Genomic DNA, 14625 nt, shown 5'->3' on the forward strand with positions numbered 1-14625 from the left:
TAACACAGTTTTGATTTATTTTGGATTTTGTTTAGTCACAACATAATTCCCATAGTTCCATTTATGTTATTCCATAGTTTTGATGACTTCACTATTATTCTAAAATGTGAAAAAATAATTATAATAAAGAATGAGTAAGTGTTTCAAAACTTGACCGGTAGTGTATGCATATATAAAGTTGTGCTCAAAAGTTTGCATACCCTTGGAGAATTGGTAATATATGTACCATTTTTAAAGAAAACATGAGTGAGCAGGCAAAACACATTTCTTTTATTTCTTATGGGATTCATATTCAGCTGTAGGTTATAACAGAATGGCACAATCATAAAAATAAAAAAAACATAGCAACAAAGAAAAAAATGAAATGACCCCTGTTCAAAAGTCTTCATACCCTTAGTTCTTAATACTGTGTATTGCCCCCTTTAGCATCAATGACAGCGTGCAGTCTTTTGTAATAGTTGTCTATGAGGCCCCAAATTCTTGCAGGTGGTATAGCTGCCCATTCGTCTTGGCAAAATGCCTCCTAGTCATGCAAAGTCTGCGATGGCCTGTGATGGCCAGAACCTTCACCTTTTTCTGCTGTAACCACTGGAGGGTCAACTTGGCCTTGTGCTTAGGGTCATTGCCGTGCTGGAAAGTCCAAGAGTGTCCCATGCGCAGCTTTCGTGCAGAAGAATGCTAATTGTCTACCAGTATTTTCTGATAACATGCTGCATTCATCTTGCCATCAATTTTCACAAGATTCCCCGTGCCTTTAGAGCTCACACACCCCCAAAACATCAGTGAGCCACCACCATGCTTCACAGTGGGGATGGTATTCTTTTCACTATAGGCCTTGTTGACCCCTCTCCAAACATAGCGCTTATGGTTGTGACCATAAAGCTCTATTTTGGTCTCATCACCCCAAATTACAAGTGTGCCAGAAGCTTTGAGGTGTGTCAAGGTGTTGTCGGGCATATTGTAACCAGGCTTTTTTGTGGCATTGGCGCAGTAAAGGCTTCTTTCTGGCAACTTGACCATGCAGCTAATTTTTGTTCAAGTATCGTTGTATTGTGCTCCTTGAAACAACCATACTGTCTTTTTCCAGGTTACCTGTGGGTTTTTGTTTGTATCCCAAACAATTCTTCTGGCAGTTGTGGCTGAAATCTTTCTTGGTCTACCTGATCTTGGCTTGGTATCAAGAGATCCCCAAATTTTCCATTTCTTAAGAGATTGAACAGTACTGACTGGCATTTTCAAGGCTTTGGATATCTTTTTATATCCTTTTCCATCTTTCTAAAGTTCCATTACCTTGTTTTGCAGGTCTTTTGACAGTTATTTTCTGCTCCCCATGGCTCAGTATATAGCCTGCTCAGTGCATCCACGTGAGAGCTAACAAACTCATTGACTATTTATACACAGACACTAACTACAATTTAAAAAGCCACAGGTGTGGGAAATTAACCTTTAATTGCCATTTAAACCTGTGTGTGTGTCACCTTGTGTGTCTGTAACAAGGCCAAACAGGGTATGTAAACTTTTGATCAGGACCATTTGGGTGATTTCTGTTATCATTATGATTTAAAAAGGAGTCAAACAACAATTTGATAATAAATGGCTTCATATGATCACTACCCTTAAATAAAAGACAGTTTGTTTTTTTTGCATGATCAGTCATATTTTCAAAATCAATGCCAAAATTTCACAATTTCTGCCAGGGTATGCAAACTTTTGAGCACAACTGTATATACCGATCAGCCACAACATTAAAACCACATGCCTAATATTGTGTAGGTCCCCCTCGTGCCACCAAAACAGCACCAACCCGCATCTCAGAATAGCATTTTGAGATGATATTCTTCTCACCACAATTGTACAGAGCGGTTATCTGAGTTACCATAGACTTTGTCAGTTCGAACCAGTCTGGCCTTTCTCTATTGACCTCTCTCATCAACAAGACATTTCCATCCACAGAACTGCCGATCACTGAATGTTTTTTGTTTTTGGCACCATTCGGAGTAAATTCTAGAGACTTTTGTGTTGAAAATCTCAGGAGATCAACAGTTATTGAAATACTCAAACCAGCCCATCTGGCACCAACAATCATCCATGCGATTATCTAATCAGCCAATCATGTGGTAGCAATGCAGTGCATAAAATCATGCAGATACGGATCAGGAGCTTCAGTTAATGTTCACATCAACCATCAGAATGGGGAAAAAATGTGATCTCAGTTATTTGGACCATCGCATGATTGTTGGGGGGAGGGGGGGCGCACAAGACGTAAATAATATGCGTGTAAACATGATGTTAGTGTGATAAAATCACTTACAAACCTTTTCTGTGGAAAGTTAAAGCCAATTTTATAACTTTGTTGCCATGATGATGTAATGTCAACAAACCCTAAAATTACTGTAAAAATGACAACTTAAACAACTTTACAGCTCAAATAATGAGTTTTAACAGAAAAATTAATGTAAGTGTATTTATAAAATTATAAGCTTCACATTCCTGTCTTTAAACCCTTTTTTTTTTTTTTAAGAAAAGGAGGGACAAGCCGAAATTAATTTTTGTGGTAATCAATTATGCCACAAATGCTGTTGATTGAGCTTAACTTGTATTGAACCCGGAACATTCCTTTAATGAATGTTTGTATAACATGCTAATACATTGTAAGTGGCTTCTACTAAGAGGTTTGTATCTCATCATACTTCCATGTTTCGACAGCTTTTTGATCATGAACTCTGTGTGAGACAGCTCCGATATTCTGGAATGATGGAAACCATCCGGATTCGCCGGGCCGGATACCCCATTCGCTACACTTTCATCGAGTTTGTGGACAGATACCGCGTTTTAATGCCTGGAGTAAAACCTGCTTACAAACAGGTGAGAGACAATTTACCATCTCTGCAAATTCTCATAATTATATAGGAATATATCCCTAGGAACTTAACCTTGGCTTTATGAAGTACACTGAATGTAAATATGTCTTCCTTGTGTATTTAATAAGTTGTCCACATGTATTCTGGGTGCTTTTATTTCCTTAGGAGGACCTGAGAGGAACCTGTCAACGTATTGCTGAAGCTGTACTGGGCCGTGATGATGATTGGCAGATGGGAAAGACAAAGATCTTCCTGAAGGTACAGCACCTCATGTCCACCTTCAAAGAGCAATAGGGCTGGTACCCTCGCATAGGACTACCAATGAAAGTACTCTGCAGAGATTTTTCCTTTTTATTTATCACAAGAAAGGAACAAAATACCATTATTGAGCCAGTACATCAAAATCCGCATTCAAAACCATGTTCTTGTCCTCCCCTGAGTCACTACCGTAAGCCGTAGTGGACCATTAAATGTTTGATAACAGAAGGAGGTGTCACCACAAGAGACCATTCGCGATATGTTCTTCACAATCAATACAAGAAGAGGATTTGTGAGTTGATTCACATGTGAATCTGTGTTTAGATCATGAAAATATCAGCTCGTTGTTTCTGTTAAAACTGTCAGGGTATTTTATGCACTGCAATATTAATTGACTGAAATATTTGAGGTTTGTTTTTCTATGACTGGGAAAAACTGCCCTCAGCTAGAGGTAAAAGGTCAAGAATGAGTTTGTCCATTTCTAAACTGCCATTGTGAATTTTCCAGGCATTGGTCATTATCATACCTCCCAGTTCTCTAGAACAGGAAATCCCACACAGCAGGAAGGAATAGAGGGCAGTGTCAATACACACTGACGGGATGTAACAACACCAGTGGAGGATTGGGAGAGATACACATCAATTATATGAGGCTTTTTAATAACCTGAATGATGGAACATCACAAGAGTTGTGCTTAAAGGAATAGTTCACCCAAAAATTAAAATTCTCTCATCAGATGTGCATGACTTACTTTCTTCTGCTGAACTCAAACGAAGATTTTTAGAAGAACATCTCAGCTGTGTAGGTCCATACAGTGCAAGTGAATGGTGACCAAATCTTTGAAGCTCCAAAAAGCACATAAAGGCAGCAAAAAGGTTATCCGTACTACTCCAGTGGTTTAATCCATGTCTTTTGAAGTGATCCAAACAGTTTTGGGTGAGAACAAACCAAAATATAACTTCTTCACTATAAATTTTGACATAAGCAGTCTCTAGGCATGATTATGATTTCAAGCTACATTTCCTAGCACTTGACGCATGCGCAGCGTGCTAGATGGCACTAGGAAGTGTAATCGAACCTTTAAATCGTGATCGACAAGGAGACTTATAGTGAAAAAGGAGTTACATTTTGGCCTGTTCTCACCCAAAACCGATTGGATGGCTTTAGAAGACATGGATTAAACCACCTGAGTCTTATGGATTACTTTTATGCTGCCTTTATGTGCTTTATGGAGCTTCAAAATTTTGGTCACAATTTACTTGCATTGTATGGACCTACAGAGCTGAGATATTCTTCTAAAAATCTTCATTTGTGTTCTGGAGAAGAAAGAAAGGCATATTCATCTGGGATAGCATGAGGGTGAGTAAATGATGAGAGAAATTTGTATTATTATGTGAACTATTCCTTTAAGGCTGCTTGAGTTTATAATTCATCAAGATTAACACCTGTTTCTACCTTTGGCAGGATCATCATGACATGTTGCTGGAAATTGAGAGAGATAAGGCCATAACTGACAAGGTCATTCTCATTCAGAAAGTCGTGCGAGGTTTCAAGGACAGGTAAGAATGACTGCCGTGTTGTAGTTTGTATATTTTATAGGGAAGCAGGGTCCAAAATTAGCACTCGCCAAGTGCCAAAAGCGAGTATAAAATGGCTTTGAAGAGTAAATAAAGCTCCAACTGGCCGGTAACTTTCTTGACTTGTAATTGAATTGTAAGAACCATCAATGACCATCACTGAAGTAAGTGTTTAGTAGACATCCAAACCGTCTACTAAAGAAAACATGTCAGTGACTGTCGTGACTTGTGCCTCTCCTAAAATTTACCATCAGAAGTTTATCTAGAATGTTGAAAGTGTTTTGTGAAATATTTCTCACATTAAGCCACCAAAGCAAAAATATGATGAACAAATTGCAAAATGGTTTAACACCTTCTCGTGCAGTTTCACAGAGAATCTGAGATGAGCTCAGGAGTGTATGACACAAATATTCAGGGAAAAAACAGCTATAGTGTATATTTCCATTGTAATTGGAGCAAAATTGATATATTTTAATATATAAGCAGTTTCATGTCCGGAAAGAAATAATGGTAACACTTTACAAGATGGTTGTATTTGTTAACAGAAGTTCACGCTACAGTTAACATGAACTAACAATGAACCTTACTTTTACAGCATTTATTTATCTTGATTAATATTAACTTCTGCATATACTAATACATTTTTTGATTACATTAAAATTGCTATATCTTAACATAAGTTAATGCAATTTGAACTAACATGAACAAACAATGAACAACAGTATATTTATAAATTGACATTAACCAAGATTAATAAATGCTTTTATTAAATAATAAATAAAGTCATTGTTCATTGTTGGTTCATGATACCGAATGCATTTATGTTAACAAATAGAACCTTATTGTAAAGCGTAACCGAAATATGGCCTTTCTGTCTCATAATGTCACCACTTCACACAAACAAACATTTTAATCTCCCCCACAGATCCAAATTCCTGAAGATGAAGAAATCAGCTATGTTGATTCAGAAAACATGGAGAGGCTATTACTGTCGGAAGAATTATGGAGCGGTTGGTTTCACTCATTTTCACAGCAATTCCACACTTCTTACCTACAAATATTCTAACATTCTCGTCTTCTGTCTCATAGATGCGAGCTGGCTTTTCACGTCTCCAGGCCTTGTATAAATCTCGTAAACTCTACCAGACGTACCATGTTGCACGGCAGAGAATCACCCTTTTCCAGGGCTGCTGCAGAGGGTATCTGGTACGGCGGGCGTTCAGGCATCGTCTTTGGGCCGTCATCACCATCCAGGCTTACACAAGAGGCATGATTGCCCGCCGACTCTACAAGAGACTCAAAGGAGAGGTGAGATGAACTGCTTCCTACAAATACTTATAAAAATAATTACTCAAGTAGAAGTAAAATTACTAATGTTAATAATTACTTGAGTAAGAGTAAGGAACTATTCAATTAAAAGAATACTCAAGTAGCGTGTTACTATTTACTTCCAATCTTATTATTTTTATTAACACCTTGTGTGAATGGATCACGTGCCTGTGTCATCCTTTATACCCTCTTTTACTGTGATAGTTCAAAGAGGAAAATTCTGTTCACATTTATTCACCCTCATGTCTAAAACCCATATGACTTTAACACAATGAACACAATTAAGATGTTAGAATGTTAGCCTTAGTCACCACTGACTCTCATTGCATCTTTTTGTCTCATTTTTTTAAAGTGTTCTGCCTAACATTAACATCTTGTTTTTGGTTCCAGAGAAGACAGAAAGTCGCAGGTTTGGAACAATGAGAGTGAACTATTTATGGGTGAACTATCGCTTTTCAAACTTGATTCTCTCAAGTCTCTCAAGTTGTCCTTAAGATTAACGCACTGCACCTGTCAAACACGTAAGCTTTATAACGCGCATCGCTGTATGCACGTGCTGCATTAATCAAGCACACGATCAGCAGAGCAAAGGGCATTTGCACATAACACTGACGTTTACATGGATAATGCCTTTGCAGGGAACGTGCCTTTTGCATCTCGCTGAATGTGTTGTTTGCGTCTGCCTTTGCCTCACACTATCGTCTAACTATCGTCCAAACAGCAAAAGTTTTTTTTTTTTTTTTTGTCATTAAAATTTCACTTGAGTAAGAGATATTAAGTACCCACTATTAATTCATGACATGGGCTCAGGAATACTTCTGTAAACATTTGTCAGTCAGCACTTTTCGCTGCTGCATCCACAGATGAAAGTTAAAGCTTTACTATGCCAAGCAGAAGCCACACATCAACACTGTCCAGAAGCGCTGCTGACTTCTCTGGGCTCAGCCCCATCTGTGATGGAAAGTTTTTTTTAAAAACAGCTATCATGTTCTCTCGGTCAAAGAGGAAAAGGACCATCCAAGCTGTTATCAGCATCAGGTCCAAAAGCCAGTGCATGTGTAACTTGCACATCTGTGAGGGCACCATTAATGCAGAAAGATGTGTACAAATTTTTGAGTAACATATACTGCCATCCAGACGCCATCTTTTCCAGCACCGTCCCTGCATTTTCCAACAGGACAATGCCAAACCACATAATGCCCATGTTCTAGATTGGCCTGCCTCCAATTGACCTGTCTCCAATTGAGAATGTGTGGCGCATTATGAAGTGCAAAATACGACCCCGTAGAATTGCTGATGTACAATTGGTGATGTTACATATTGGTAAACACTCGACTGTCCCACTCGACTTTTTGTTGCATGTTGCAATCATCTGATTTGAAATAAAAAAAACAAATACAGTAAAAAAACTAAAGTAAAACATCATATAATGTGTTATTGTAGTGCTTTCAGTATTGCACTGGGTGAAAACTATTTGCAAATCACTCCTTTTTGTTTTATTATCATTTTCCATAGTGTCCCAACTTTTTCTGAATTGGGGTTGTACTTCATTAATTTTAACGAATTATGCCTATTTAGTACTACATTTATATGCCTATATTCCTATAGTACCGACGGCGTTTGGAGGCGGAGAAGATGCGTCTGGCTGAGGAACAGAAGTTGAGGAACCAGATGTGTGCCAAGAAGGCCAAAGAGGAAGCAGAGAGGAAACATCAGGAAAGACTGGCACAGCTGGCACGAGAGGATGCAGAACGAGAGAAGAAAGAGCGAGAAGAGACGCGGAAGAAAAAAGAAATGTTAGACCAGATGGAGAGAGCTCGTCACGAGCCGGTCAACGACTCTGATATGGTGGACAAGATGTTTGGCTTCCTGGGAACCACAAACTCATTTCCTGGTCAGGAGGGCCAAGCACCAGCTGGATTTGAGGTTAGGATGTAGGTTTAGGGGATTAGAGTGTATCCTTGTGATATTAAAAGAATGTTCTGGATTCATTTATGAACTAAACTCCAATGTATAATTGTGCATCCTTAGGACCTGGAGCGAACTCATCGTGAGATCGAGGAGGAAGATCTGGATGAAGCTCTTCCTCTTCCAGAGGAAGATGAGGAAGACTTATCAGAGTACAAATTTGCCAAATTCTCGGCCACGTATTTCCAGGGCACGACCACGCACACTTATGTACGGCGCCCACTCAAACAGCCTTTATTGTTTCATGAAGATGAAGGGGATCAGCTGGTATGGACCTTTGACCTCTGACACTCAAAACATGCTTTAGATTTTAGCGAACTGAATTGTGTTCCAAAAACATAGTGAGCTGTCCATATAGGTAGCATTTTAAGACATCATAGGAGCTCTCCCAATGCAAAACTGTACCAAAAAATAGACAGCAAAATTGTCATGCCATATTTGCTTTAAATGGTTGTCCTGCAGGCAGCTCTGGCCGTGTGGATCACGATTCTCAGGTTCATGGGTGACCTTCCAGAACCTAAATACCACACCGCTATCAGTGACGGCAGCGAGAAGATCCCTGTCATGACCAAGATCTACGAGACACTCGGCAAGAAGACCTACAAGAGAGAACTGCAGGCTCTGCAGGGAGAGGGAGAGGTATGAGTGAGAGAGAAAAAGTAAAAGAGATTGAGGAATACACATACAGTGAGACAAATGTGGCAGGGTCAAAAACGTAACGCCCATTTATTTTATTCAGAAAGACATAAAAAAGCAATTCACAAAAACTGATGCTCGAATACATCTTTAATATAATGAACATGTTTTCAATTTTTCCCCTTTTTCACCCAATTTGGAATGCCCAATTCCAAGTGCGCTTTTAAGGCCTTGTGGTCGCGTAGTGATCTCAATTTGGGTGAAACCCAGTTGCCTCCACATCTGAGACCATCAACCCGCGCATCTTATCACGTGGCTTGTTGAGCGCGTTGCCACTTCACGCCATCCACCACGGCATCCGCGCTCAACCACCACACGCCCCATCGAGAACGAACCACATTATAGTGACCACAAGGAGGTTACCCCATGTGACTCTACCCTCCCTAGCAACCGGGCCAATTTGGTTGCTTAGGAGACCTGGCTGGAGTCACTCCCTGGGATTTGAACTAGTGAACTAACGAACTCCAGGGGTGGTACCCAGTGTCTTTTACCACTGAGCTACCCAGGACACCCCCCCCCCCAAACTTTTTTTTTTTGATGTTGTCATTTAGATTTTTACAATTTAAAAAATGTTGTCCATCAAATCAAAGTCAGGTGGTGCAACCAAAATGTTTTATGTTGTCATGTAGCAAAAAATCCATAAAACAGAAAAGACCCCTTTAGACACAAACTTAATTGTGTCTGAAGTTTAAAAAAATTATATATATATATATATATATATATATATATATATATATATATATATATATATATATATATATATATATATACGGAAGAGGAAAAATTCATACATTTTTGAATACAACTACAAAAAAATATTTTAATAATAATTTAATATTTTATTTATCTATCTATCTATATATATATATATATAATAGGAAATGATTATTAAAATAATTTTTTGTAGTTGAAAAATTTATGAGACCAGCAAAGACACAAAGATTACATTTCTACGAACTTGACACTTGTGTTTTAAGCTACATTTTTAAAAGATTTGTAATTTTTATCATCTCAGACAATCTTATTTGTCAGCAACCTGGCTGCATTAAGGCAAAGTAACCAGAGCTGCAGGCCTAGTTGTCTTCCCGATTTAAAAGGTTTCTCCAATTTGTCGCTTCTTCCAGAACACTCACATTGACAGTCATAAGAAAAGCAGTGTGCGTCACAAACTGGTGTCCCTTACCCTTAAGAAGAAGTCCAAGATTACAGAGGAGGTGAGTGATGCTGTTACCATAGTGATGATATCACAGCACTCTTCCATATCTTTCGGGGAGCTCTTTTGTTCTCTTTTGGCCTCTTTTTAACTTCTTGAAGAAATAAATTGCACAGATCTGACTGACTGTCAGTGAAGAAACATTGCAAATATTATTTTACTCTCAGCCAATGAGGTCCTTAGGAGTCACTGGACTCTGTCCTGGTTTGAAGAGTCATTTCCTTTCACTCTAGGTGACCAAGCGTCTGAACGCTGGTGAATACACCGTACATGGAAACAGCATGCTGGAGGATCGACCCACATCCAACCTGGAGAAGCTACACTTCATCATCGGCAATGGCATCCTTCGGCCAGGCCTTAGGTCAGACTTGAGACACCAAAGAGATCTCGTAGAGAACTTGTTTTGGCTCTCTTATAGATACAGAATATTGATTGATTTATTTGGCATTCCCAAACAAACAATGCTTAACATTCTTCTTCCTCTTGTCTCCATCAGAGATGAGATCTACTGTCAGATCTGTAAGCAGCTGAACCAGAATCCCTCTAAAAGCAGTCACGCTCGTGGCTGGATCCTCATGTCTCTGTGTGTGGGCTGCTTCGCACCCTCTGAGAAGTTTGTCAAAGTGAGAAATCCAAACTTCTTCTGACCACGTCATGATATGACTCTATCAGTGATTGGTTCATCTTTAATATTTTAACCACATGCTAACGCTATTGTAAAGCCTAATTTATATAATGGTAGAAGGGTCAATGATGTGACACTCTTTTTTTCCAGATCTATTAAATTATTCAAAAATACATTACAAAAAATGCAATTCAAACATAACAATTACTTGAATACACCTCTTCTACAATGAGCATATTTTACATATCTGAGTTTAAAGTAATATTGATATTTTATTCTGGGCCTTAAAGTAAAAAATGGTGTGTGGTGTAACCATCCAGAGACAGTAAAATAAAAAGTCAAAGTCTCATTAAAGGCTGAAATTCTTGAAAAAATAAATGTTGGCATTAGTAGTGCAGAAAAATCTTTGGACCCACTTTATATTAGGTGGCCTTAACTACTATGTACTTAACCATTTGATACAATGTACTTATTATTTACATACATATTGTTGCATTGTAATTACATTTAAAGTACTTGCATTTAATTACATTTGTAGTTACACTGTTAACTTTACCCCTAACCCGACCCTAACCCCAAAACCTAACTCTAACCCTTAATCCTAACCCTAACCCTACCCTTACTCCTAAACCTACCCGTACCTCAACCTCAGTAGCAGCAAATGTGGGAATTTTGCAGAACAACATGTAGTTACACAGTAAATGCATAGTCTTGTATGTATTTAATGTTAATACATAGTAGTTAAGGCCACCCAATATAAAGTGTGACCTAATCTTTTATTAATATTTCTTCAAAAGAAATTAGCAGTGAAACAATAGCGGTTTAAAATAATATTAATATTTAAAAACACTTTTGTCCACCAATTCAAAGTCATGTGGTATAACCAACATGTACAGAAAGTAGCCATTTTGTTGTTCATGTTGAACCCCCCACCCAGACCCTCAAGACTGAGCGTGATATTTAAAAAAAAAAATAAATAAAAAAAAAAAATTATATATATATATATATTGAAATTGTTTTGAAAAGGCACAATTTGTTTAGGTCATGTAGTGTAACCCTGAGAACATTTCTTGATATTTTTGACTCAAACATTCATAATATTTATAAGAAATAACTATTACCTTGGAAAAAATGTGTTTGATAACTTTTTGGAAATTAATGATTAAGTTGTTTGTACTGTCGTGTTTTCAAGGTGTAAGGAAAGAATTTTAAAGAAATAGTCCATCCTAATATGTAAATTATCTCATCATTTACTCACCCTCATGCCTTCCCAGATGTGTATGACTTTCTTTCTTCAGCAGAACACAAACAAAAATTTTTAGAACAATATCACAGCTCTGTAGGTGCAAATAATGCAAGTGAATGGTGACCAAAACTCTGAAGCTCAAAAAAGCCTGTAAAGGCAGCATGAAAGTAATCAATTCGACTCCATTCAACTGTTGTTTAAATCCATGTCTTGAAAAGTGATATGATAGATGTGGGTGAGAAACAGATCAATATTTACTGTAAGTCCTTGTTTACCATAAATCTCCACTTTCACTTTCACTTCCACATTCTTTTTCCTTTGTTTTTGGTGATTCATGTTCTCCATGCATATCGCCACCTACTGGGCAGGGAATTTATTTTCTGAAATGGTTTTGCGTTCTCTCACAGTAAGTTTTGCGTTTCCTCGCAATTATATTGGGCAATAGCTTTATGAAAATTAACCATGGTTTTACTACAGCAACTATAATTGAACTATGGTACTTGCAGTAAAACCATAGAAACCACAACATTTACCATGGTTTTTCTAGAGTAACCATAGTACAACTATAAAATAGTATTTATTGTAAAACGACAACCATAAAATTTACTTTGCTATTACTCAATAAATAATGAACATGTCACAAAAAACATCATATTTATCAATGGAATTCATGCAATTTTTGCATTTTTAAAAATCAACAATGTGACCAAATTAATGATAATTAACAGCATTAGCTGAAAGAGAATTTCTTTCATATGCAAGTGTGGCGCTCCTGTTCTACCCGCTCCATACGGGACTCGAACCAGTGTGTCCGGCATGGGAGGCGGGTGCGCTAACAAGGAGGCTAAAGGCTACAGTCTCTAGCGTCAGTCGCTAGTGCACCTCTTGAGGTTAGGAGAGTGAGGTTTATACACATTGCACAGCTATCTATCAGCTGGCCACCATTACACTCACCCTTCTAAACCTCACTCCCATCCGGGTCACGGCACCATTGTGACACTCCTGTTCTACCTGCTCCGTACGGGATTCGAACCTGCATCTCTGGCATGGGAGGCAGGTGCTCTAAAGGCTACAGCCTCTAGCGTCAGTCGCTAGTGCACCTCTTGAGGTTAGGAGAGTGAGGTTTATACACATTGCACAGCTATCTATCAGCTGGCCACCATTACACTCACCCCTCTAAACCTCACTCCCATCCGGGTCACGGCACCATTGTGACACTCCTGTTCTACCTGCTCCGTACGGGACTCGAACCTGCATCTCTGGCATGGGAGGCAGGTGCTCTAAAGGCTACAGCCTCTAGCATTAGTCACTAGTGCACCTCTTGAGATCAGGAGAGTGAGGTTTATACACATTGCACAACTATCTATCAGCTGGTCACCATTACACAAGCAAAATTACTGAACTCTACGGAGTCAAATCGAATCTGAAAATCTTTATCAATACCCGGCCCAAATGGCCCAATACTGACTGCCCAATACTGATTGCTAAAAAATAATCAGTATTAATGATAATGTTAAATGATTTTTAGTCTGTGAAACACATATTTAATTTTGTGTCGATGGGGTACTTCAGCCTTACTGATCTTGCTGTGGGGGTACATATGTCAAAAATGGTTGGGAAACACTGTACTGCACCATTTCGGAGAGATGGGCTTCAAAGATATCCATTTTTAACATTAAGGTAGTAAGTTAGCTAGCTACAATCTCCTCATCTGGCACATGTGATTGTAAATAAAGAACGTCACGTCCAAACCACACCCATGATTAGTTTTAACCAGTCATCAACTCTCTTCGACTAGCCTAGTTCTCTTAGGTCAAGAATTTCAGGGATGTATGTGAACAGGAGAAATATCACTAAACAAGCATGTTCACAGAACAAAAACGTCAGTGCATTTCATCATAATATTTAGGCAAACTTAAAGAAACCTGTTCGCCCAAATATAAAGTATAAGTATAAATTAGCCTTACGTTTAACATATCTTGTCTTCTTCCTGTAGTATCTGCGTAATTTCATCAGTGAAGGTCCTCCTGGTTATGCACCATACTGTGAGGAGAGACTCAGGAGAACGTTTGTCAATGGAACAAGGACACAACCACCCTCCTGGCTAGAGCTTCAGGTATATAGTTTTCTCCACATTACATGTACATAACAGCTTTTGTATTTGAATAGTTTAAGAGGATGATAGCATAGATGCTACAACTGTTATCTACTAGGTTAAGAAGGTCAGCCTTTTAATGGAGAGTAACACTAGCAAAAATACTTTTTGGTACTTTTTTGTAAGTGTGATGACACATGGACTCAACATTATGGGCTTTATTTTCATGACCGCACTTAGCGCAGCACTACCCGCAACGACCATGCACTACATCTTGTCCTATTTTCGTGAGAGCATTAATTCTACACGCAATTTTTGTGCCAGCGCAAAGCGCAAGTGGTTGTTGGTGGGAGTGTTTGTGCTATCTGTGGGTGTATGCGCACAAACTTTGGGTGTATTGTATGCAAATGAAGTGGCGCAAAGCGCAATTTGCTGTTTTTCTGAGAAATAGGTCATTGCACAAAGACGTTTCGGACCACGTCTGGTTTCAATGTAAAATCTAAATTCAGTTTCTATGTTTGCAGTTTGGAGATTTCACCAGCAGGTGGTAATAAAGTTCATGTCCACACTCTGGAAATATAGTGAAACATCAAATTAGGTCCCTGCCAATCACTGTTGTAGCCGTTTTATGAAACAAAAATGTATGAGGTTTGTGTTAAACTGTCTAGAGGTATATACTGTGTATATACTGGTATTTTTCCACCTGTTGTCTTAAAGTGATTTTTAAGTCACTGTAAAAGGGGCCAGTGGAAGAAGT

At 38.5% G+C, this 14625-nt stretch overlaps 1 protein-coding gene across 3 annotated transcripts in view; it reads left to right on the plus strand.

The window, feature by feature from the left end:
• Positions 1-14625, plus strand: part of LOC127416899 (unconventional myosin-VIIa) — a 65295-nt gene that overhangs the window by 29068 nt on the left and 21602 nt on the right. For all 3 annotated transcript variants that reach the window (XM_051656490.1, XM_051656492.1, XM_051656491.1), the window contains 12 exons: positions 2707-2865; positions 3027-3119; positions 4584-4678; positions 5622-5706; positions 5786-6004; positions 7634-7951; positions 8057-8260; positions 8456-8632; positions 9814-9903; positions 10136-10263; positions 10399-10525; positions 13770-13889. In XM_051656490.1, coding sequence (XP_051512450.1) covers positions 2707-2865; positions 3027-3119; positions 4584-4678; positions 5622-5706; positions 5786-6004; positions 7634-7951; positions 8057-8260; positions 8456-8632; positions 9814-9903; positions 10136-10263; positions 10399-10525; positions 13770-13889 — 1815 coding nt within the window. The remainder of the gene's footprint in view (positions 1-2706; positions 2866-3026; positions 3120-4583; positions 4679-5621; positions 5707-5785; positions 6005-7633; positions 7952-8056; positions 8261-8455; positions 8633-9813; positions 9904-10135; positions 10264-10398; positions 10526-13769; positions 13890-14625) is intronic.

The sequence above is a fragment of the Myxocyprinus asiaticus genome, chromosome 26 (genome assembly GCF_019703515.2).
Source record: "Myxocyprinus asiaticus isolate MX2 ecotype Aquarium Trade chromosome 26, UBuf_Myxa_2, whole genome shotgun sequence".
Classification (NCBI taxonomy): Eukaryota; Metazoa; Chordata; class Actinopteri; order Cypriniformes; family Catostomidae; genus Myxocyprinus; species Myxocyprinus asiaticus.